General features: G+C 38.3%; 1 protein-coding gene across 13 annotated transcripts in view; it reads right to left on the bottom strand.

Annotated features, from left to right (window-relative positions):
* MAGI1 (membrane associated guanylate kinase, WW and PDZ domain containing 1) overlaps positions 1–24,838 on the bottom strand; it is a 761,634-nt gene that overhangs the window by 98,530 nt on the left and 638,266 nt on the right. For 10 of the 13 annotated variants that reach the window (XM_066245932.1, XM_066245933.1, XM_066245924.1 and 7 more), the window contains 5 exons: positions 21,665–21,866; positions 15,270–15,352; positions 9,724–9,759; positions 4,072–4,129; positions 1,646–1,746 (listed from right to left, as the gene is read on the bottom strand). In XM_066245932.1, the coding sequence (XP_066102029.1) occupies positions 1,646–1,746; positions 4,072–4,129; positions 9,724–9,759; positions 15,270–15,352; positions 21,665–21,866 (480 nt within the window). The remainder of the gene's footprint in view (positions 1–1,645; positions 1,747–4,071; positions 4,130–9,723; positions 9,760–15,269; positions 15,353–21,664; positions 21,867–24,838) is intronic. The other 3 variants (XM_066245926.1, XM_066245927.1, XM_066245934.1) reach the window with 1 other exon arrangement.

Below are 24,838 nucleotides of genomic sequence, written 5' to 3'. Positions count from 1 at the left end.
TAACACTATCAAGTTTCACTAGCTCAGGGAAAAGATGAAAAAACATGATTTTTTAAATAAAGAAGAAATTAAGGTAGAAAGGAGAACTTTTTAGTATGTGAATTCTCCTTCTCTATCTCAAATATAGTCTATGTCAATTATGGCCAAAAGATCAAATCGGGCTTAAATGCCTGTTTTTATACAACTTACGAGTCAAAATGGCTTTTACACTTTTATTTTTTTTATTTTAATTTTTAATTTATTGTGTTGATATGATTTCAAGTGTCCCACTCAATATACACTTTTAAATGGTTGAAAACAATATAAAGAAGATTGCATGACACATGAACACTACATGATGTTTGAATTTCAGTGTCTATATATAATGCTTTATTGGAAGACAGACATGCCAACCTGTTCACATACTGTCTAGAGCTGTTTTCACACAAAGTCCACAAAATTTACTATATGCCTATTGGCACAAAAATTTCCCAGCTTCCATATGTGGTCTATATTTATTATATTCAATATTATAAGTGTTATATTTGACATTTGTGTAATCGATATTCTTATGTTATATTGAGGGTGTATTAAACCTATTGTTTTAAAAGAGTACAGTGAAACACTGGAAAAAGCCTAAGTATCTATTAATAAACAGATGGCTAAATAAAGTAGAGACATTCATAAAATAGAATATAATGCAGACATTCAAAATTGTAAGGTAAATTTTGATTAACCAACTGAAATATGTGCAAGAAATATGTGAGAAAAACAGGTCATAAAACTTAAGTTTATGCATATACATAAATTATGATCTTTTTGTTAAAATATGCATATTTGTACATCTCTAGAAAATTTCTGCACAGTATTTATTGCTCAGAATGGGTTGGGAGCGAGTAGGAAAGAATTTAATGTTTTACACTCCTGAACTGTTCATATTTCTACAGAGCACGAATTGACTTCTGATTAAGAAAGCTCTCAAATCAGCAGCTTTCTGTGATGCCTCCACGGAATATTCCTAAAAGCAAAAGTTAGTTTCATACCCGGTGACTCCTCTTAACCCTTTGAGTAGTATGACCGTTCATGTATGTCCTCGTGCCTCCTGACCATTCAAAGTACGATCGATTTATTTTAAAAATGTGTAAGGCAACATTAAAGAAAGGAAAATGTATGTTTTTCTTGTTTCCATAAACAGGTTATCAAACAAACAGGATTTTAAGTTAATAAAACTGTAACTGAAACTAATTTCATTTTTTGAAAAAACAAAAACAAAAACAAAAAACAACACTCCCAGGGGTCAGCGAGCGTGAAAAAAACTCACTACTCAAAAGGTTAAAGAGCTAAAAGCGGTTGGCACTTAGGTACCAGAAGCTGTGCAAATGCCGCTGGGGCAAGAGGACGCTTTGCCATCAGAATGTTCTGCCATCTAAAGACGGCTCCTTTCTAAATGAAAGTGGAGACTTTGGTGCCTTTGGGTTGGGCCCCCGACGTGCGCTGTCTGGGTCCCAGGGCAGGAAGCCTGGGAGCTCTGTGTTCCTCCCTCCAAGACGCTAAGTCCTCAGAAGCGCAGAAGGACTTGCTCATTCAGGTCAGTTCCGGCCACACAGGGGTGTCAGCACCCGGCTCAGCCTGCGCACCTGCACCCACAGATCAAGAGAAAGCCAACCTTCTGACTGTGGTTGCTGGGGCGGGGGCTGCTGCTCCAGCTGCTTCTTCCGCTTGGCTTCTAGAACGGGGTTCTCATACTGTGTCTTCCTGTTGATGTGGCTGCAGCAGAAGGCAGACAGTATCCAGTTAGGAAATATTTCAGCCCATAAGCAAAATGCCAATCAGGTCAAGTCCCATGATTAGAACCGAGCAAAGCAGATGGTCTGAGATGTTGACCATCTTGTGTCAAATGTGCAGTGAGGAAGAGGAAATAAAAATGGTCTCTGATATTACTGCTTCTATGTACCAAGCATTGTATTGTGAGATTTATACACACACATTTTATTTTAAAATCTTTAATACACCGCCTGCTTTCACACCCCAGGACTCCCAGTGTTCAAGTAATCAACTCGCGGGTGAGTTGCTTTAATTCAGCAAGAAATAGACTAGAATTATTTTAAAAAGAGATTAAAAAAGAGATGTAATGATGTCTATAACATCTAATGCCAGAACTTCTATGTAACTTTATACTAGAGAGTTCATGGAAGCATAAACATTTGCCCAAATAGTAAAGTTAAAAGGACTCTACCAACATCTGTCAACTATTTTAATCAATAGACATGGAGTCAGGATTAAAAGTATAAGCTTTAGGCAAAAAAAGACTCCACATGCAGCTAACCTATGCAAATGTGATGAGTTCAAAGTGACAAGACCCTGATACTTCAGATGGTTCCAAAACTAATTAGGCCACGGTAAAACACACACACACACAACACACCACACCACACATATAACACACACATACATATGAACACAGGTGGCGTTTGACACAGTCTTATTCAGTGTGTGTATATGTACACACATGTTATACAAATATACACAAGTGTAAACATATTTAGTTTTCTTCATCAAAATCATACTTTACTTAAAAGTTTGGGAACACATCTATTATGTGATTATTTAGAATCAAAATACTAATTAAAGCCAGGCTTTATTCATTCATTTTTTATTTATTTATTTTTAAGTGAGAGGAGAGGAGATAATGAGACCGACTGCTGCATGCACCCCGACCAGGATCCACCTGGCCACCCCGGTCTGGGGCCGATGCTTGAACCGATTGAGCCACTGGCTGTGAGAGGGGAAGAGACAGAGAAGGGGTGGGGGAGAAGAGATGCAGACGACTATTTCTCACGTGTGCCCTGACTGGGGATTGAACTTGGGATGTCCACACGTTGGGCCAATGCTCTATTTACTGCGCCAATCAGCGAGGGTCGGGCTTTATTTTTTAGAGGCAGGCTTGTCAAATAGGGTGAATAGACTAATTGTTCCTAATTTCTACTGTAGGACTGATTGTTTATTTCCTAACTCTTGTACGTAATGTCATGCTAAGATATAGTCTAAGATTAACAGGCACTGGATTTAAATAAAACACGGGGTGGAAAAGTGTATAATAAGAAAACAACTTGCCACTCAAACCAAGTCTCTTCATCAAAGTTGTGGTCCCCTGTTCCCTTTCTCTTAATACACATTTTAGTTCAGGGAGAACTCAAAATGAGCCCCAAATAGGCAAGAATCCTACTGAACATGTTTGAGAAAGATGATCTGCTGGGTACACAATGGAATTTCATTTTAGGAAGGTGACAGAAACAGCTGACTTTGCCTTTCTGGTGCTCCAAATCACCAATCCTCTCATTAGGAAAGAGGTGGCAGTGTGAGCCAGGCCACGGACACTTGCTATAGCAAACTCTTGATTTTCTGCAATAAGATGCTGAGCATCTTACGACCTGGCACTTTTTGCACCGTATGTTCTTATCACTAGGGTATTACACAGATGACTTTCCATTGTCAGCAGCAGGAGGGACAAGGAGCTTGCCTGTTATCTTCATGGTGACAGGTAGGGTTATGATGACAGAACTTTCATATGGCATTTGTTTCTTTCAAAGGATCTGTTGTTAGTTATTTCTCATCTTTCTCAGGGAAATGAAATAAAGCCTATTTATTTTGAAGTCTGAATGAATAAGTAAGTAATAACTGAGAACTTCAGACTTGAGCAGAGCAAAAAATAGGCAAGCAGGTTCTCCTCCTGAAGACAGCCTCTACTTACTTGATCTATTGAATTTTTGCTTTTCTCACTCACTCATTCATTAATCCATTCATTCATTCATTCATTCATTCAACTAATACTTACTAAGTGCCTGCCATAGGCCAGGATTATGTTGGGTCTTGGTAAAGTCATACTAAACCACACAGCTTTGCCCCTCATAAATTGTATAATATAATCCGCTATCTTCAGATTCGGGGAATATTTTCTCATTCATTATATTGATAACATATATTTTCACTATAAAATTAAGTTTATACATATTAATGATGGTAAACTCTGTTTGGCATAAATGTACACAATGACAGGGGTACACACTGAAGCATGGATTAATGGGCACTTACTCTACATAGTAGATACCATAGACAGGGTCTTCAATCTTTTCCCAACCAGCAGGCAGTTCTAAAAAATAAAATAGTTAGAGAAAGAAGAGCATATTCTTAAAGAGCTTAGGGACTTTTAACGTATTAGGCAAAAAGACAAACTCAGAAAAGTGCCTCAAATCCAATTACAACTGTGTATCCTAAAAGAAACACAGGCATTGCTTTTATTTTATCAGTGTACTTTTCTACACAAAGAACAATTGTTTATTGCTATTTTGCAAAAGCAATTGAAACTTAATAAAATGCAGTCCTGGATGCCTTCATTCTAAATCAATAATTAAATTAGATTTTAATAAAAATATAGTTAAAATTTGTCTTGAATGCCTAGTTCCTATCTTAAATATTTATAGTTTTCTCATTTTATTTCTAGACTACCTTAACATAAAAGTGAAATTGGATAGAAATTAGTTTCTTTTCATGTTCAATACAATAGTGCTATTATTTCTCTTCCTGGTATAAAATAAAATTTGCATCTTATTTTCCCCCTGTTCCTAATTAAAATGCTACTGAGCCAGCAGAAATGCCCACATTGAGTTGGGAGTTTGAACTGCATGCATCTGTCATTCAGCTGCTAAATCTGGACAGGCCTATCTTCACCAGCAGTTTGCCTACAAAAGCAGGAACACTGGTCCTGCTCTCCAAGCACTCACTAGCTTTTATTTCTTTTAAATGTGGTAAATGGCATTGGAAGCTATAGGTGCCTTTCTGGAAACCCCACTGTATTCTATTGGACTTTACTTTGTAAGGTTTCATATCAAAGGTTGGAACTTTATTAATAAGTAACAGTGAACTGCGTTGGAAGAATCTGCTGAGAAAAAGCCCACTGTGCCAAATAATCTACTTGGTGAAAGAAGCAACTATGTTGTGTTTTGTGTTATCAAACAATTCTTTCAGGCATAGAACAATTATTCTACATAATTCGAAAGCTACCCAGATACATACATAGATACACAGTTAAGGCAAGCTTGTGTAATACAGTTCTCCAAACTGAAGTATTAGTCCTAGATGTAGCCATTAAGACCAACTTGAATAGAGTATTACAAACACCTGAAATATCGCTTTTTTAAAATTAATTTTAATGGGGTGACATTGATAAATCAGGGTACATATGTTCAGAGAAAACATCTCTAGGTTATTTTGACATTTGATTATGCTGTATTCCCATCACTCAAAGTCCAATTGTCTTCCATCACCTTCTAACTGGTTTTCTTTGTGCCCCTCCCCTCCTCCCAACCCCCTCCCTCTCCCCCCACCCCGACCCCGTAACCTCCACACTCTTGTCCATGTCTCTGAGTCTCATTTTTATGTCCCACCTATGTATGGAATCATATAGTTTGTAGATTTTTCTGATTTACTTATTTTGCTCAGTATAATGTTATCAAGGTCCATCCATGTTGTTGTAAACGATCTGATGTCATCATTTCTTATGGCTGAGTGAAATATCACTTATTTTGAAATACTAGATTTTTTTTTAATTCAAGGAATTATCTGATCACTATTTTCACATAGTGACCATTTTATCCAGGCTTATAAATACCACAAACAGCTCCATATTAAAATGGGGTCCTAGGTGTGTTCCTTAATACGCAGGCTTAAACTCTGTTTTGCTCAAATTTAAGCTGCACATCAAGACACATTAATTTCATTGTTTTTGCTCCATGTTATATGTTTGCAAACAAAGAGATAAGGTCTTCTCTCTTTCTTCTAGTCCTTTTAAAAATACTCTTAGTAGGTTTTATCAAAGTCTTTGAATTTTGGGAGATGTAAGCTAATAAGATGTGAGACAGGTCCAATCTGCAGATGTTGATAAAACCTGGCATTTTTATATGCAGTCTCGTGGGCTAATTAGTGCAAATCAAATGCTAGGGAAATAGTTTCCCCTTACAAAGCTGGAAATTACCATTTAAATTAAAATTATCCAGGAAAATATTTCCAAAAAGTTGGGAAACTAAAGATTCAAAAATTGCAAATTGGTACACAGTCCCACATTTGTTCTGGCATGGGACAGAGAATGGTTGAGTGGAAAGCACTGCCTTATGTTTAATGAACCAAATTTCTTTTCTAAATCAGCAAACTTAAACATTTGGCACTATTATCTTTGATAAAATAGTTAAAAATTCTAAAAGCTCAATTCATTTCATTGTTAATCTGTCCAACATTTAGTGAGTGCCTCCTGTCTGCCGGAGAGTGTGCCAGATGCCAGGGCATAAAGATAATGACAAGTGCCACATCTGAGCAAACAATTCAAATGCCAAATGGCAGGTGTTTTGATGGAGGTCCAAGATACATAGAAGAAAATGTGCCACTTCTGACTTTGTCTTGTCACCCAGTCAACAAGGAGAATAATGTCGGTCTACTAGAATTTTTGGACATTTGTAAACTTAAACACATCTCTGGGACAGATTAGCAAACTCCAACAATGTTCCAGTTTTTCAAGGAAAACTCATTTAAAATTGAATGATTTTGCTTTCTCATTTCCAAAGTGGTGATTAATTTAATAATAGGAATTAGTCCCCTAACGCTTAAAATAGAAATGGGTCATTAATTAAAAAAGAAAATGTTTGTTCTCAAATTTACCATTTGGTTCTAAAGAACTGAAAATAGCAGCAAATATTGAAGCCCAGGAAAAGATGACACCACTTTCTTTTTTTTCACCAAAACTCTGAAGCTACCTGAAAAGCCACGCTGCCCCTTTAACAACTATGGGACATCAGACCAGACTGTACAGCAGGGTCCAGATTGTTCAGGCAGTCGAGACCCACTGGGGTTGCCCAGATCTGGGATGAACCTTAGCGCCCTCCACCACCTCATAAATTTGGAGTAAGCCATTATTTAACATCTTGGAAGCAGATCTTTCTCTTGGATTTACCTCAGAGATCGACTGCAGATTAAATGAAGATGTTTGTAAATGTTTCCCCAGCACCTGGCTGGCACCTGGGCTCAAACAACGACAGCTGTTCCGGAAAGCACACAGGGAACAGGGCAGATGTGTTATCTACTTGCTGGCTGGTCCTGCGTCTGAAGCTGCATGCTATACAATCGCCACCACAGAAGCAAGTATGGAGCGGTCAGATGTTCCAAGTTCTTTCCAAAAGGATTTGTCAGCACACAGACTGAAAGTCATGTTCTTAATCAGAGATGAATTTCAGAACTGTGATTTAGTTTTGACTGGGGGAGACCTCATTTCATCCTCTCTATCTCTCTAGTTGGTGTCAGCACATGAATACCCTGTAACTCCAAAAGGTTTGCAAGTGTCTTTCAATTCTGGGAGTACTGTGATAGAGGATGTGATCAATTCTGTAAACCTGAAGTGCATAATGGAACTACTGACCCCCATCAAACAACAGAGTTCAGAAATGACAACTCTATAATCAAGTGATCTATGTCCAAAACCTATGCCAACAACGCCGCCTCTCAGAGGCAGATTACAGAGAGGGTTTCTTTGTCATATCTGGAATTGTATTGTTCACTGAAAACCTGACAGTCACTGTTGTTTAAGATCAGGACCATTTTATTAAGAAAATGGGTAACAAGCTTGTCAACAGAATGAAGAGTGAATGCAAAAATAAAATAAAATAAAGTCCATGTGTATGTGTGTGTGGTGGACACACACAGGCAAAAATCAAGAGCCTTACTTCTACTCCACGCACAAGAACACACTTGGCCCGTTTCTGTGGTAGCATGTTCCTCTGCTGTCCCATGTTAAAGGCAAAAAGTGTTATCAAGTCTTATAAAAGTACTGTAAAGTCCAACAAGAGGGACTTAGGTAATAAATAATAAAACTGGTAAGAGCAATATGAGCTGATCACAGAGACAAATTCTAAGACACATTCTCATTCAGTTTCCTCAAAAAGCAACCCAAGGACCCCCCTTTCAGCTCCAGAATGGAAGGGAAGCTAAGAAATGAATGACTTGCCCAAGGTCATAAAGCCAGCATGCGGGGGATTTGAGGCCAGGCAGCTGGATCTGATCCAAGCATCATCTCTTCCATTTCCAAACTACTTCCCAAAACTGTGACTATGACCACGAGGAGGAATGCTACACAGCATTAAAACTTATTAATTAGAGTCTGTAAAAGCATAGTTCCCACAATATCACAGTTACATTGGAAAAAGAAAACAGACACCTCTTTCCTAAAACTGTCAGCATTCAAACTTGCATAGGAGTAAGTACACACGCACCCTGCGTTCAGCCATGCCGCCTCCCCAGCAATACAGACAGCGGTAGGCATTCACATGTGTTGGTTTGACAGCAAGAGTGATCTGAATTGGTTCAACAAGTGATTAAGGCACTCATTTTATGTCTGGAAAACCTAGTTCTGCCTTTTTTCAATTACTTTCTCAAATATCACTGGACTGACAATTTAAAAAAAATAAAAAATAGTTTAAAATTGTTTTATTACACAGGTTGAATCTCAAGTCATTCCTACCATGACCACAAAATAACTTAATAATCATGTTTAAAACTAGATCTAGCAATGGTTATCGATCATCATGGGCATACCCATCAATTACAACAGGATATGTTCCAGACATTGAGGAGAACTGAGCAGATTCTGGTATATCATAACTCCAGTCAACCATGACTATTTCCATCCATACTAACATAGCAGCACTGAATGACAATAATAGTCTATATTACATGTTTATTATTTTCAGTTCAAGCAATTTTAAAATGCTAGGCTGATTCAATTGTTTCAGTACAGTTTTATTAATATTGATGTTAAACAATTTCCTATTCTAAAAATATACTAGGTCAATTTTCAACCAGCCAAGACTTTCTTGTGGCATTCTGCCCAAACCTGACCTTTCCCATCCATCCTTCTGCAAAGGAATCGAACGGAATGCAAACTGATATTAACATTGGTCAAAGCTGAACATTGAACAGTTAACTTAGCAGAGAATATCACTCAATGTATTCTAACAGCAAAGATAAAAGAGTTGACATTTTCTGCCAATGTAAATTATTTCTAAACTATAATAGCTAGGGGAGTCAAGCTATGTAGATTTACATAGCTACATGCCCTCTAAGGAAAACAGTATACATAAACCTAGTATCTGGTTTTCAAGCAATTCACTATAGCTACAAACATGTGGCCAGTGACTTAATAACAACACAATACTAAAGACATAAACTATTCAGTGAATAGTCATCTAAATTATTGTATTACTGTTACTCCTGTAATGATCATTGAATCCGTCTCATAGGTTTTTGCTTGTTTTGTTTTATTTGTCCTATCCATGTAGGTAACTTCCCACACCAAAGAAATAACAAAGTAAAGCCGACAGGTTATATGAGAGAATTCAAGGGACACAGCAAGCATCTATCCTTTCAGGCTTTCCATAACCCTGCAATTCCTAGAATGCCTAGCACCCATTTGTGAACTCTCGTTGTAGTCTCAATTCACTCAGACTTTCTTTGTAGACATAATTTACTACAACTCTGCATGTGTCAGCATCCAGGCACAAGCATTGCCAGGTTGACCTTATGAGGATAAACTGGAATGAAAATCATCAGAGAAGTGCAAACTAATGAAACTGAGCAGTCAGGCAGTTCATGGGAGGAAAAGCATTCAGGGCAAGTCATGAAGCAGCAGCAGGCTGGAGAGTTTACCTAGTTCACTGTCCAGTTCCTCCGTGTGGACCCCTTCTTCTCCAAAGGAATAGCAGGAATGAGACAGAAAAGAGAGAAAGAAAAATTCAGACACCAGCACCAAGAAAGAAACTCCCTTCAGAAAAATAGCAGCAAACACATCGCTTGATTTTGTCTTTACCTGTGTTATGTCTATTTCATTGGCTTGGCTAATAAACTTGAGATCTCAGTATAAATCACAAAATGGTTAAGCATTGATATTGGCAACATAATTATATGGCTCATTTCCTTGCATGTCAAAATAGAGTTTGATCAGTTGTAAAAGCTGATAAAAACCTTTGTGGTTTCAGTGTTCTTAAGCAAAAAGTCACTTATTAGAGACCTTATTTAGAGCAAACAAAGCTTTTAAACCTTTTAATATTAGTCCTTTGAATCCTTCAATAATCCTCCAATCAGCAAGGCAATTATACTCAATTAAAGCATTACTTAACTTATAAGTGATACTGCTGCCTGAAAAATAAAAGGTGAGGTCAAATTGAGAATATCTTTTAAAAAGTGTTACAACGATGAGTTCTGTCATGATGGTGTATATTAGAGAAGCAAAGCTGGAAGTACCCTGAAGGAAGCAGTATGCTTTATATAAGATTTCTGAGTGAAACAGCCTAGAAAACTAGAATGAAAATGTTCTCGATAATTTCAATAAGCAAAACAAGTCATGACCCTTTCTTCTCATTCTTGATCTCTCTTGCTGTCAGTAAAACCTTTTATTACCTGCAGAGAGAACACAGGACAGCACACAACTAGGCGCTGATGTGTTAGGTCTCTCCAGCTACAGAGCAGGTGCCATCCCCTCCACGTGAGTGCCACAAAACCAGCATCAAGGCTGTTTTTACCACCGCAACTGGCTCAGTGCCCAATGCACTTTTGGTACATGATAGGGACTAAACATTTCTCAAACTGATGAAAGAAATGAATTAATTATTGGCTTATAAACAACATAGCCCTAAATGCCTTCTACACCTTTTATTTAAAGACTATACAATTGGCCCTGGCCGGTTGGCTCAGTGGTAGAGCGTCGGCCTGGCATGAGGAAGTCCCGGGTTCGATTCCTGGCCAGGGCACACAGGAGAGGCGCCCATCTGCTTCTCCACCCCTCCCCCTCTTCTTCCTCTCTGTCTCTCTCTTCCCCTCCTGCAGCCAAGGCTCCATTGGAGCAAAAGATGGCCCGGGCGCTGGGGATGGCTCCTTGGCCTCTGCCCCAGGTGCTAGAGTGGCTCTGGTTGCGACAGAGCAACGCCCCGGATGGGCAGAGCATCGCCCCCTGGTGGGCGTGCCAGGTGGATCCCGGTCGGGCGCATGCGGGAGTCTGTCTGACTGCCTCCCCGTCTCCAGCTTCAGAAAAATACAAAAAGAAAAAAAGAAGAAAAAAGACTATAGAATTGCCAACAGTGATTGACACTGGCATTGTTTCTCAAAGACAAAATGTAGTTTACATAAAACCTTTCATGCCTGACCAGGCGGTGGCGCAGTGGATAGAGCATTGGACTGGGATGCTGAGGACCCAGGTTTGAGACCCTGAGGTTGCCAGCTTGAGCGTGGGCTCATCTGGTTTGAGAAAAAGCTCACCAGCTGGAGCAAGGGATTACTCAGTCTGCTGAAGGCCCGCGGTCAAGGCACAGATGAAAAAGCAATCAATGAACATCTAAGGTGTCGCAACAAAAAGACCCCTGATGATTGATGCTTCTCATCTCTCTCCGTTCCTGTCTGTCTGTCCCTATCTATCTCTCTCTCTGACTCTCGATCCCTATAAAAAAAAAGAAAAAAAAAGAAAACTTTTCATGAAAACAGTCATTTGGATATTATTTAATAATCTTTGGGAGCATTCATTCATTTCTTCAATAATTATTTAATGAGACCTACTACATGCCCAGCACTGTACAGGAGATATCAGAGTGAGCACAGTCACATCTCTAGCCTTCTAAAGGGGAAGACTAGTGCAAAGCTCATGGAAATAAAAATCAAATTAAAACTGTAATAAGTTCACCAAAGTAAGACATATAATAGAGTGACTAATCTCATCTGGGCAAGGTCATGCAAATAGTTCCTGAGTTATACTTGGAAGGATATGTAGAATTTAACAAGAAGACTTAGAGAGAAAGATGACTAGAACTTAAGTTCTCTGGGAGCATGGCTTTCTGTTTTTGTGTTCATTTATACATCTGAGGTTTTATAGCACATGTAACATATAGGAGGCACTCAATACACAGATGTGGGACTTAAGAGACTATTCTAAGAATGCACATCTAACTGGCATGCAGCATGTTATCTACAGAGTAGAAAGAGATACAGAAACAATACTGTGACAACAATGTTACTCTTCCTTGTGCTATGATATAAACAATAATTCAAGGCAGCTCTGTGTTAACTGGCAACAGAAAATACAGGTATGGGAACTATACTTGTCATGATGATATAACCTGGTAATGTATTTACATTGTGTATACAGGTGCACAAACATACATATAATTCCTACTATAAAAAGAATATAAGAATGCAAATGTTGAAGGCATAATTACTAAACTAAATGTATTTGGTATGACTATATACCTGTTCCAAAAGAAATAACATTAATACCAATGATAAGAAACCCAAGAATAAAAATTTATTAAATTTGATAACAAACTCAATCAGTAATTCTATTCAATACTTTTACTGCATTAGCACTTTTTCTCAATAAAAAACTACTATAGTGTTTTCTACAACATTGTTTTTCAACTGTCAATCCGTGGACTGGTGCTGGTTTGTCAGAAATTTCATGCCAGTTGGCAAAAGTTAACGAGCCTGATATAAATTATAAATCCAATGACCTTAGTCGAATTTGCTTATTCTCAGGGTGATTTCTGCCTTAACAGTCCCTGAAATAATTCTATTTTCACCAGTCCCCAGTGTAAAAGGGTTGAAAACCACCATTCTACAACCTATAACATTATATTAACAAGCATTTACATACATTCCCAGTATAACTACAGTGAATGCTGAAATGAAAGACCCTAGGGTAATAGCAGGGCTTGAAGTGCATTCAAAATCATCAGGCTTCAAATAAAGTTTAAATTTTATTCCATAAGGTTTTTTTTTTGTATTTTTCTGAAGTTGGAAACAGAGAGGCAGTCAGACAGACTCCTTCATGCGCCCGACCAGGATCCACCCGGCATGCCCACCAGGGGGCAATGCTCTGTCCATCGAGGCGTCGCTCTGTTGCAACCAGAGCCACTCTAGCGCCTGAGGCAGAGGCCATGGAGCCATCCTCAGCACCCGGGCCAACTTTGCTCCAATGAAGCCTCGGCTACGGGAGGGGAAGAGAGAGACAGAGAGGAGGGAGAGGGGGAAGGGTGGAGAAGCAGATGGGTGCTTCTCCTATGTGCCCTGGCCGGGAATCGAACCCGGGACTCCTGCATGCCAGGTCGATGCTCTACCACTGAGCCAACCGGCCAGGGCCTTATTCCATAAGGTTTTAAAGTTGATGTATTTTATGTTCTGATCTTTGAAAATTGAACACATATGTATTACGTATTAAACAAAATATTTGAAAAATCAGGATAGTCCATTGTCCCTTACGCATGTAAAATAATGCAGCTCACCACACCTGTTTCATTCCTTCCTCACTAATGGACTAAGCAACCAAAATCAAACAAGCATCTCAGTCATGCCTTCTCAAAGGATTGGTATCTTCGCTCTCAGTCAGTCAGATCAATGTGAACACACAACTCTACTTTCACTTCACGTAATCTGCAGTCCATGTCTAATGAAGAATCTTGGAGTACAATATTTTGACAGTATTTTACTTTACTGGCCTATGTTTTCAAATAAAACTCAAGGGTACATATATACATAACAGTTCTACCTCATAGGGTAAATGAATAAAGTTTCACTACCCTACAATAAAATATGTATTCAATAATTATACTAATTCAAATTTCAGAAATGAAGAGCAATTAGCAAAGCAAACCATTCTCTTTTAATTCATCCATGGCAAAAAGTAATTTTGGTAGAACTTGGGAAGACTTTAGTGTACTGAAAAAGAACACATTAGTTCTGTCTTAATTTTTTTCCATTTCGGAAAAGTAATTAGAAATTCCAAAGCCTTGATAGAAACTTTCTAAAACACTAACTTTTTAAGCCAGTTGATTCTTTTTTGAGACTAACAAGGAGAGTGGGCCTAGGGCAGTGGTTCTCAAAGTGTGTGCCCTAGAAGATTCCCAGGTGCACCCTATGGGATTCCAGAGAAATATGTGCCTGTTGGGGACCAAAACACCAACAGGGTTTTTGGAGGATAGAGGTGTGGGGGAATTGGCTGTAAGCTGACAGTCTGCCCAATTCCTCACCTCACTTGCCTGATTAGGTTGCAAAAGGCTGTTAAGCTGTGGTGTTGGATTGTTTACCCCCCATGTTCCCTGGAAAGACTGGAGGCAAGTTTCTTATATCCTTTGTTTGGTGTAAAGTTAAGATGATGTATGGTGGAGGTTTTCTGCACTCAACACAATTAGGAGTAAAAATAAAGGAATTCTTCAATGTATTGACGAGGAAATGAGAGTTTGCCTTTCAAATATATGCCCAAATATTGAAGAAATCGCTAGGACATATCAGGCTCATGTTTCTCATAAACACAAGAATGAAAAAACTTAACACATTTGCTCCGGGACCTGCCGAATTTACTAAATCTTACTAAGAATGTAACTATATATATAAAAAGATAACTTTTTTCATTTTTTTTTTTTTAACTCCCCCCCCCCTTTTTTTTTTACAAATTCTAAAAAGCATAACTCAAAAAATGTAACATAAAAATGTTTTCTAATGTCAGGATAAATTTAATTTTGTCATATTTATTTCATTTAATTACCAAAAAAGCATGCTTGGACTTTATATTTTTTTCTTTAATATTTGACTTAATTAATATAAAATATTTCTCAGAAATTTGTATATAGTGTGCCTACAATTATTTGTAGGATTTTAAATGCACCCCGACTTCAAAAAGTTTGAGAACCACTGACCTAGGGTGACACTTCAGCCTCTTTCTTAAAAAAAGTTCACTTTTCAGGTACTTAGGATATACTCTAAATTATACAGAGATTTCCAAAGAAGCCAATATCTACTTTCTCTATACCACAACTCAGAAAATAACAGTTATAAAACATGGACGGTTTGAGAAAAGCTACTGATGTTCCCCCTAAGACTTTCATAATACAGAATAAGGGTTCAATAGTAAGTCTGTATTTCTTAGAGAATTTCTACAGTTTTCTTCAGGTTTCTGAAGGCAGAGCTTGTATTTTCATGTGAATAGCTTCTGATTGTGAAGTTGTTTCCAATGGGGATATGATTATATATATCTGCCTTTATGTATAAACAAATCATCCTTTTACAACAATTCTGATTTCTCTTCCACTTTTAGAGACCTGAGTGCATCTACTAGACACTGGGTTACTTTTTAAAAACTCATTGTTAAAACTGGTTGACCTTGCTATAACTCTTTAAAATGTGGCTTTAAAATGAAGGGTCTCCAAGCCCCTTACCGTCATCTTCACACTCCTCCAGAGGCTTCTGCTGCTTGCTCAGGCACCGAGGGTCCAGCCAAGACGTTGTTTTTGTGTTATGGCTAAAATCCAGAAAAACAAACAAACAAGGAATATGTTTGAAAAGGAAAAGCACAGAGCCCAATGACAAAAGAATTATACCCTCCTGAACACTGCTCTTCCACCCACTGAAGATACTTGGCACGAGCAGACCCGGGCCAGAAGCAAGCCTGAGTCTGGAATGATAGAATGGCGCAAGGAAAGATCTTCGGCGGGTTTTCTACTTAACATGAGATACAACCATCCTATTACTGAGAGCTGAAATCCTAATACCAGTTTTATTTTTGAAAAATGAGTTCCAAATGATACCCCTTATCATACTGCCTACTGTTGTCTAGACTCAGTCTTTACATTTGCTGAAGAGCAAACTACAATATATACTGCTCACAAAAATTAAAATTAAATAAAAAATAATTTTTGTGAGCAGTATATTTTAAAATTGCTACGACTTAAATTTTGAATACTGAACTTTATAAAGAAGGCTGCTAGTTCACTCAGTTACATAAGAATTCTTATATCAATGGGAAACTACTTCAATTCATGCAAGTGGCCCAAAGCAGCTAATACATGTATCATGAGTTGCAGCATCCCAAATCACAGTTTAGATATGGTGAAGGCAACCCAAGATTACCTAACATAAACAAAACCTGGGCCAAGAAAAACCGTGGAGAAGGTAAAGATGTTGCCCAGCTGTCTTCTAGAGCAGTGATTTTCAACCTTTGTTTCTCATGCACTCATAAGGCGGGGCCTCTTTACCACTGGATGGTGGTGAAAATACTGTCTCTCCATCAAACGTCCTCTGAAACCATCCTAGCAAGGAAGGAGAGGCTGCCTCATTCCTTCTAGGTCAGTGTGAGGGTCCTGGCTTTCCTCCACATGGCCTCCACTAAGTCCACACAGAGAAAGGGGGATGTTAGTTACTGTCCGGCTATAATCAATGTCCCAGCTTTCTCTGAGCCTTTTTTTACATCACCCTGGCAGAGAGGTTTGGTCTCCTAGTTACACTCTATTGAGGGTTGGGGACTAGGTTCCCCACCTGACCTTTGCTAGCAGGGGCAGGACCACAGGTTTTTCTCTGTTGTTAGCTAGAGTCTAGCAGTTACTGAATAAAAGTTTTGTCTTGTAGGCTGCCCCTTTCTTGGTCCTTTGACTAGAGAGAGCAAGTTGTTATTAGGGCTTCTTTTTTTGTTCTCCACCTGTTGGTGTTTCTGGGTTACTGTTTCTTCAGCTCCAAGTGTAGATTGCAGAAGATAAAAAGGACACTTAGGGAACTGTTTGTGTATTTCTTGGATCCCAAACTCCCTAGCCAGACTGCCTATTGTTTCCTCCTTTCAAAGTCTCTTTACTTTTGTTTTCTATATAATGTCCAGGTTTGCTAGGCCATGCTTGATTCTTAATCATCTTTTCAATTCCATTATTTCTTAGATTCCTCATAAACTGTAGAGTAAATATTCACACATACATAAAACAATGTACATCAGATTCTACAGAAACTTATCTTTGCTCTTCAACGTAAGATTTTCTAAGATAATGTTCTTCAGAATAAAGGACACCTGTAAACTCATTAACTAGGATATATAATTTACAAAAGCCATACTGTCGCATAATTTTTATATTAAACATTAGGCCAATGTTTAATAGAAAATATTAGCACAGATTAAAAGCTAAATTAGGTTACAAAAATTAAGAAAATACTACATGTTCCTAAAAGCCATAGTCCTAGGTCTTCACTAAATATTTTTAAACCATCAAAATAACCAACTTTCTTTTTTCAAATTTATCAAGTCAGTTTTTAGCAAAAATTATTGGTGCATTCTTTCTCAAGAATTTAAGTTTCACATATTACTCTGTATCAGGAATTCTTTTCCTTTCCTCAACATAGTTTTTCTTTACTAATAAACATAATTTCAAAGGTGGATCTCAGGGTGACTTGGGTTATTTGTTGACCTGCTCCCCAGGCTCTGCACTGGCAAAAGCTGCTCTTAGTGTACAGCTTGGTTCTCTTCATGCACCTACTCCCAGCAGAGGCAGCCCCAAACTGTGGATCGTTTGTAGCTCCAAACAGGTTGCTGTAGTCACAGGCAGCATCTTACAAGGGCCTGCACCAGGCTCCCTCCTAAGAGACCCAGAGCTAACACTCCCAGTGGTCAGCTTCAGACAATGACAAAGCAGGATCCAATTAGCTTTACAGGCAGCATATCCAAAAGGAGATATCATCAGGCACCAAACCCAGCTGAGACAAATTCTGTTTCCTCTGGTCAGCACCTGCACAGCAGCTTCCAGGCATTGATCAAGGTAGGGTCTCACAGTCAGCCGGCCTGAGAACTGATCCTACACACACAACAGGTCAATAGCAATCAAGACTCAACTACAACAGGAGGGTCCACATAACCCACACAGGCACATTCCTGGAGCACCCAGCTCAGGTGATTAAGGAGTTTGCATCACTGGGCCTGACAGAACACCTACTGCAGAAGTACACCCCACCAAAACTGGGAATCAAAACAGATCTATTCAATAAACACAAAGAGGCAGTCAAAATGGGGAGAAAAAAAGGCAGGCCCAAATGATAGAATAGGAGAAATCTTCAAGAAAAGAACTAACTGAAATGGAGATAATCAATTTGTCATAAAGTTCAAAGTAATGGTTATATGGATGCTCAAGGAACAAAGTGAGAACTCAACAAAGAGGTAGCAAGCATAAAAAAGGACATAGAAACCATAGAAAGGAACCAGTCGGAAGTGAAGAATACAATATCCGACATCAAGAATATACTGGAAAGAATAAACAGTAGGTTGGATAAAGCAGAAGATCAAATTAGCGATTTGGAAGACAAGGTAGAAAAAACCATCCAATTGGATTTGCATCCAATCAGAGCAGCAAAATGAAAAAATAACTTAAAAAAGATGAAGACAGTTTAAGGGACCTTGGGACAACATGAAACACAACATCTGTACCATAGGAGTGCTGAAGGAGAAGAGAGAGTGCAAGGGAGCAAGAACCTATTTGAAAATACAATGACTGAAAACTTCCCGAACCTGGTGAAGGAAGAAGACGCTCCAGTAAAAACACAGAGAATACCAAACAAGATTGATCCTAACAGGCCCACACCAAGACACATCATAATAAAAATGGAAAGATTAAAGACAAAGAGACAAATCTTAAAATCAGCAAGAGAAAGGCAGTTACTTACAAGGGAGTCCCCAAAAGACTCTCAGCTGATTTCTCAACAGAAACATTTCAAGCTAGAAGAGACTGACATGAATATTCAAAGTGATGAAAAGCAAGGGCCCACAACCAAAACCAATTTACCCAGCAAGGCTATGGTTTAGAATTGAGGGAGAAATAAAGAGCTTCCCAGATAAGAAAAAGCTAAAGGAGTTTGTTACTATCAAACTATTACTATAAGAAATGTTAAAGGGCCTGCTAGAAGAAGAGGAAGAGGAAGTGGGAAGAATAAAAAGAAGAAAAAAGCAGAACATAGTTAAAAAATAAAATGGCAATAAATACATACCTATCAACAATCACTTTAACTGTAAATGGTTTAAATGCTCCAATCAAAAGACAGAGGTAGCTGACTGAACAACAAAGGAAGACCTATATATATGCTGTCTGTACAAGATCCACCTCAGAACAAAAGATACACACAGACTAAAATAAAGGAATGGGAAAAGAAATTTCATGCAAATGGAAATAATAATAATAAATAAAGCTGGGGTAGCAATATTCACATCTGACAAAACAGACTTTAAAACCACAAAATAATGACAAAAAAAAATCCAACAACGGGATATAACCCTTAAAAACATTTACATACCCAATGTAGGAGCACCTAAATATGTAAAGAAAAATTTTTTTTTTCTACAGAGACAGAGAGAGTCAGAGAGAGGGATAGACAGGGACAGACAGACAGAAACAGAGAGAGATGAGAAGCATCAATTATTAGTATTTTTTGTTGCAACACTTTAGTTCATTGATTGCTTTCTCCTATGTGCCTTGACTGTAGGCTTTCAGCAGACTGAGTAACCCCTTGCTCAAGCCAGTGACCTTGGGTCCAAGCTGGTGAGCTTTGCTCAAACCAGATGAGCCTGCGCTCAAGCTGGCGACCTCGGGGTCTCGAACCTGGGTCCTCTGCATCCCAGTCCGACGCTCTATCCACTGTGCCACTGCCTGGTCAAACTGTAAAGAAAATTTTGATGGACATAAAGAAAAAGATTGACAGCAATACAATCACCCCACTGACATCCATGGAAAGATGTTCCAAACAGAAAATCTAGGAATAAATTTAACCAAAGATATAAAAGACCTGTACTCAGAAAATTATAAGACACTCAAAAAAAAATAAAGAAAGAAATAAGATACAAACAAGTAGAAGCATATACCATGTTCCTGGAAAGAAAAAATTAACATCATTAAAATGTCCACATTACCAAAGTAATCTTTAGATTCAATGCAATTTTATCAAGATACCAATGTTGTATTTCATAGAAGTAGAACCAAAACTTTATATGGAACCACAAAAGACCCTGAATAACCATAGCAATCTTGAGAAAGAAGAACAAAGTTGGAGGAATCACGCTACCTGACATAAAACTATACTATACTACAAGGCCATAGTAACCAAAACAGCGTGGTACTGGCATAAAAACAGACATCTATATTAATGGAACAGAATAGATAGCCCATACCTATATGTTAATTAATATTTGACAAAGGAGGCAGGAACATATAATGGGGTAAAGACAGTCTATTCAACAAATGATGTTAGAAAAATTGGACAGATATGTGCAAAAAAATGAAACTAGACTACCTTTTTATACCAAGAAAAATAAACTGAAAATAGATTGAAGACTTAATATTAAACATTAAACTATAAAAATCCTAGAAGAAAATATAGGCAGTAAAACCTTGGACATTTCTTATGCCAATATTTTTTCAGATATATCTACAAGGGCAAGGGAAACGAGAGAAAAAACAAACAAATGGGACTACATAAAGCTAAAAATTGTTTGCATAGCAAAGGAAACCATCAACAAAATGAGAAGATAACCCACTGAATGAGAGAACACTGCTCACTATTGAACACTACATCTGATAAGGGATTGATACCCAACGTTTACAAAGAACTTATAAAACTTAATACCAAAAACCAAACAATCCAATTAAAAAATAAGCAAAGAACCTAAATAGACACTTTTCCAGAGTGGACATACAGTTGGCCAATAGACATATGAAAAGATGCTCAATGTCATTAATCACCAGAGAAATGAAAATTAAAACCACAATGAGATATCACCTCACATCTGTTAGAATGGCTATCATCAATAAGTCAACAAACAAGAAGTGCTAGTCTGGATGTGGAGAAAAGGGAACCCTCATGCACTGCTGGTGGCATGCAAATTGGTACAGCTGCTGTGGAAAGCAGTACAGAGTTATCTCAAAAAATAAAAAATGAAACTGCCTTTTGACCCAGCAATCCACATCTGGGAATATACCTACCTAAGAATACTGAAACACTAATTTGATAGAATATATGCATCTCTATGTTCATTGCAGTATTATTTACAATAGCCAAAACCTGGAAACAGCCCAAATGTCCATCAGTAGATGAGTGGATTAAAAAGCTGTGGTATATTTACACAATGGACTAATATGTGGCCATAAAAAAGAGGAATTCTTACCTTTTCTGACAGCATGGATGGACCTGGAAAGCATTATGCTAACTGAAATAAGTCAGTTAGAGAAAGACAGGTGTCATGACTTCACTCAAAAGTGGAATCTAATGAACAAAATTAACTAACGTGCAAAATAAAAACACTCATATATAGAGAACAGGCCGACAGCTGCCCGTTTCTGTGTATGCAGGGGGTTTGAGTGAAGGATGTAGAGGAATAGAGCAAAAAATGACCAAAGAAAACCTCATGGACATGAACAACAACAGGGGGGAGAAAGGGTGGAGAAGGTGGAGGAGAGAAAGAGGGTAAATAATGATGAACAAAGATTTGATTTGCGGGGTAGTGAACACACAATATGGTTTACAAAGAGGTATAGAACTGGGCACCTGGAACCTGTAAAATTATGTTAACCAGTGTCACCCCAACAAAATTCAATTAAAAAATTATTAACCATATGTTTTCTCAAGCTATTCAGGCTCAATGGCTAGGATGACATGCTAATTGCTTTTTTGTACAAAGCTTGTTAAATTGTGTAAAACAATCCACCAGCCTGTGATCAACTGTTTCTGATTTAATCTACATCTGTAGCTGCTAGAGACAGGGAAGGAAGGAGAATAAAAGAAAGGGAGAGATTCAGGAAGAAATAATGGTATACTTTACTCTATAAAATAGACTTCTCCATTTTCGGTATAGGCCATCTCCCAGTTTTCAGGTAGAGGACCTAAATTATCCTCTGCAGAAAGAGGTAGGTACTGAGGGAACTTCTGAGAAGGGTCCGTGATGGGAACGGCGAAGCGGCTACTATTCACCGGCGGTAGCACTGTTTCTTGGAGAGTGTGCTCTTCTTGATCACCCGAATCGGCTGTTGAACCAATGGTGGGGAAGCAGGAGGGAGACAAAAAGAGAGAGAATTCATCAATCATACCCCAAACTGGGCACTATCCCAGAAACTGTAGGCATTTAAAAGCCTCATCCTTTACTTCTTTTCTGACAATTGACTATATGCTGTTTTATTCAGATAGAAGTGTTTCTTTTTTAATAGAGAACATCAAAATGATGAACCAAATTTGTTTTACCTAACAATTAAGATGAGAAAAACACACTCAAATAATGCATTGTTCACAGTCTTAGAAATGTCAAAGAGGAAACAAATCATGACCCAAACCCCAAAGTTTCTTAAACTAAGATCATCAAAACCGAGGCTGAGCTATATGCTCAGACTGGAGGTATTGTTTGGTTTCATCACCAAGAGAGGACTTTTCAAGGCAAGAAAGAAGTTAGTGAGAAAACACAGAAATAGTGGCATTAAGTGTCCATTTTGTATAAGTTATTTAAAACATTTTTGGTAGACAGTGGCAAAGATCAATGACGTACAAATTAAACTGAAAGTTTCAAAGATAGAGACAGCTGTACCCATGAGTCAGATTTGAGTCTCTCTTGCAAAAGTGAAAAGGCCCCTATAAAAACCAAGACAGTTACCCCCAGATAGTATTATGTGGGTGGACCGATTCAACGTGGGTCTTAAAAGAAGGCTTTAAGTGTATGAGTCTCCTGCCTTCTTACTAACTAGAAATATCAAGAGGTGATGTCATAAAAGTATCTGCAAATGGCAGTGCTGACATTCTGGTTATATTTTTTCTAGAGGCTGATGAGCCAAATGTCAGTCTCTATGAGGTTTGAACACATAGAATCAGGGATGGAGTCACTTTCTAACGCCCATAGTGATTGTCCTGCACTGCAAACACTTCTGATTTACCGAACACAGACTGAGGAATAATGAAGGCTGTAATTTGAACCTTTCTCTGATCAGTAGCTCCCAATGACACACAAAACAAAAGTAATGCAAAGTTGGATGGAGGGTGTCGCGCCTATGACACAACCAATGCCTCCAAAACTTCACCACCATTGAGGAGACAGGCTGTGGGCTTTCCTTCCTCTGTATCTGCTTGCCCTCTGGTCCCGCCATTCTGATCTCGCTTTAACAATCGCCCCCCTCAATTCCAGGTCCAGGTGGGGACGACCTCACTTTCTGTCCCAGCTCATGCAGTCAGCTCAGACATTCTCCTGTTGCTCTTGCCTTTGTGAATGGATCAGTCCCACGATCCAAGGCAGACAGATGAATGTCAGGCATGAAAGTTCTGCTCTTCCCAAGCCAGAGATGGCCTCCTGATGCTGATGTTATTAAGCTGATAGGTTCTCATACTGTAGGCTCTGGTGACCCTCTAGACACAGCTTATCAAGGCCTGTCAGAGTCTTGATCTCATGCCCGAAATCAAGGCTACCCCTGGCCTCTTCCATAACTCAATCCCCTTCATTTTCTTTCTGCTTAAACTAATTTGAGTTGGTTTTATTATGGACATCCAGGAGTGCAGATGAATGAAACAACTCTAAGTTTGAAGAAAAAAGGAAATTAGGCCAAGAGAGAAAAATATTTTGAAATTATTAATCCATAAAGGATAAACTCAAAACTTGGCAATAATTAAAAGATTCTAGGTGCCAACACATGCTCATTTCCAGCATATCTTTGGCAGGCTCACTCTTCTCACTGAAACGTACATAAGAATCACCTGGAGAGACTGTTAACATCCAAGACCTCATTATGCTATTGTTACTCTATACTCAAAATTGCTGGTGGATTGTCACTTAAAGTGGTTCTGAGTATAAAATGCTTTGACACATTTAGTTTGATACACATATCATAGACTGGGTTGTGTCATTACTTGAAAGAATTTCTGTGAGTTAGTGTATGACAGGTGATTAGCTGTCATAGATGTAGTTTGGTGAGGGGGCATTCATTCAACATATCCCATACATAGCAAAGGTGCTCCATCATGTGTATGCTATTGAGGCCAGTTCTCTGTGCATCCTATCAGCTTTCTTGGTGTTAAGACAGGCACCTAAATAAGGCAACCAAGTGCCACATTTTTGTGCAGAAACTAATAATCAGACAGACTTTAGCAAAGATGATCTGGGCCCAGAAGTTCTCAGATGCTATGATTTCAAGTGGAGATTTTATGGGGACAGATTTTCTGGAGCATGGCTTGTAGTAACAGATTTTAGTAGTTAGAAATAGGAAAAGCTCTGAGACTTAGAGTCAACTACCCCTACTTGCTGTCTACCAAAAGATTTACTAAATAAATGAACGACTAATAAAGGCACAAGCTTCTTGGGGACCAGCCAGCCAGCTTGGCAGAACAGATTCACTGCACGTTACTCCAAGAGTCTTTTGTTTCTGTGCCCACATCTGTGTTTTGGATTATATCATGATTTACTATTCTTACTTGTTGAAAATTTAAAACATTAAAATATTAGCTATTTTTAGAAGAAATATTGACTTTTGTAACAATCTACTGTCATATGACTGAGAGCTACTAACTATATATGGATAAAATGCATTATTTCTAAGAGGATGAAATCACCTGATTTCAGTAAAGGCACATATGTAAAAGATGGCAAATTTCTCCTAGCTTCTGCAACTACCGATTAGCCACTGACCTAACTATTCCAACTGAGAAAATGGAAATTTTCATGGAGTCAAATTCTTAGCACTAGAAGGGGGGACACAGACATGATTTAATCCTAGCTAGTCATTTTACAGATAAGAGAAGTACATATTATGTTTATAACAAGACAACTACCAAGAGCCAAGCGAGGATACCAAGCCAGGTCTCCTCCCATTTCCCAGTGCTTCTTGCAGAAGGCTTGGGCTACTATTATGACAATAAAGTCATCAAAAATTTGTTTTTAATTGCTGTGTTGAAGAATTTTAGGTTTTTGAGCTTAGAGAATGAGAAACCTCCAGAAGTGTATGTTACAGTAGAAATCATTCGAATA

The sequence above is a fragment of the Saccopteryx bilineata genome, chromosome 10 (genome assembly GCF_036850765.1).
Source record: "Saccopteryx bilineata isolate mSacBil1 chromosome 10, mSacBil1_pri_phased_curated, whole genome shotgun sequence".
Classification (NCBI taxonomy): domain Eukaryota; kingdom Metazoa; phylum Chordata; class Mammalia; order Chiroptera; family Emballonuridae; genus Saccopteryx; species Saccopteryx bilineata.
The sequence above is the reverse complement of the archived record's forward strand: the minus strand, read 5'-3'. Positions and strand labels throughout refer to the sequence as shown.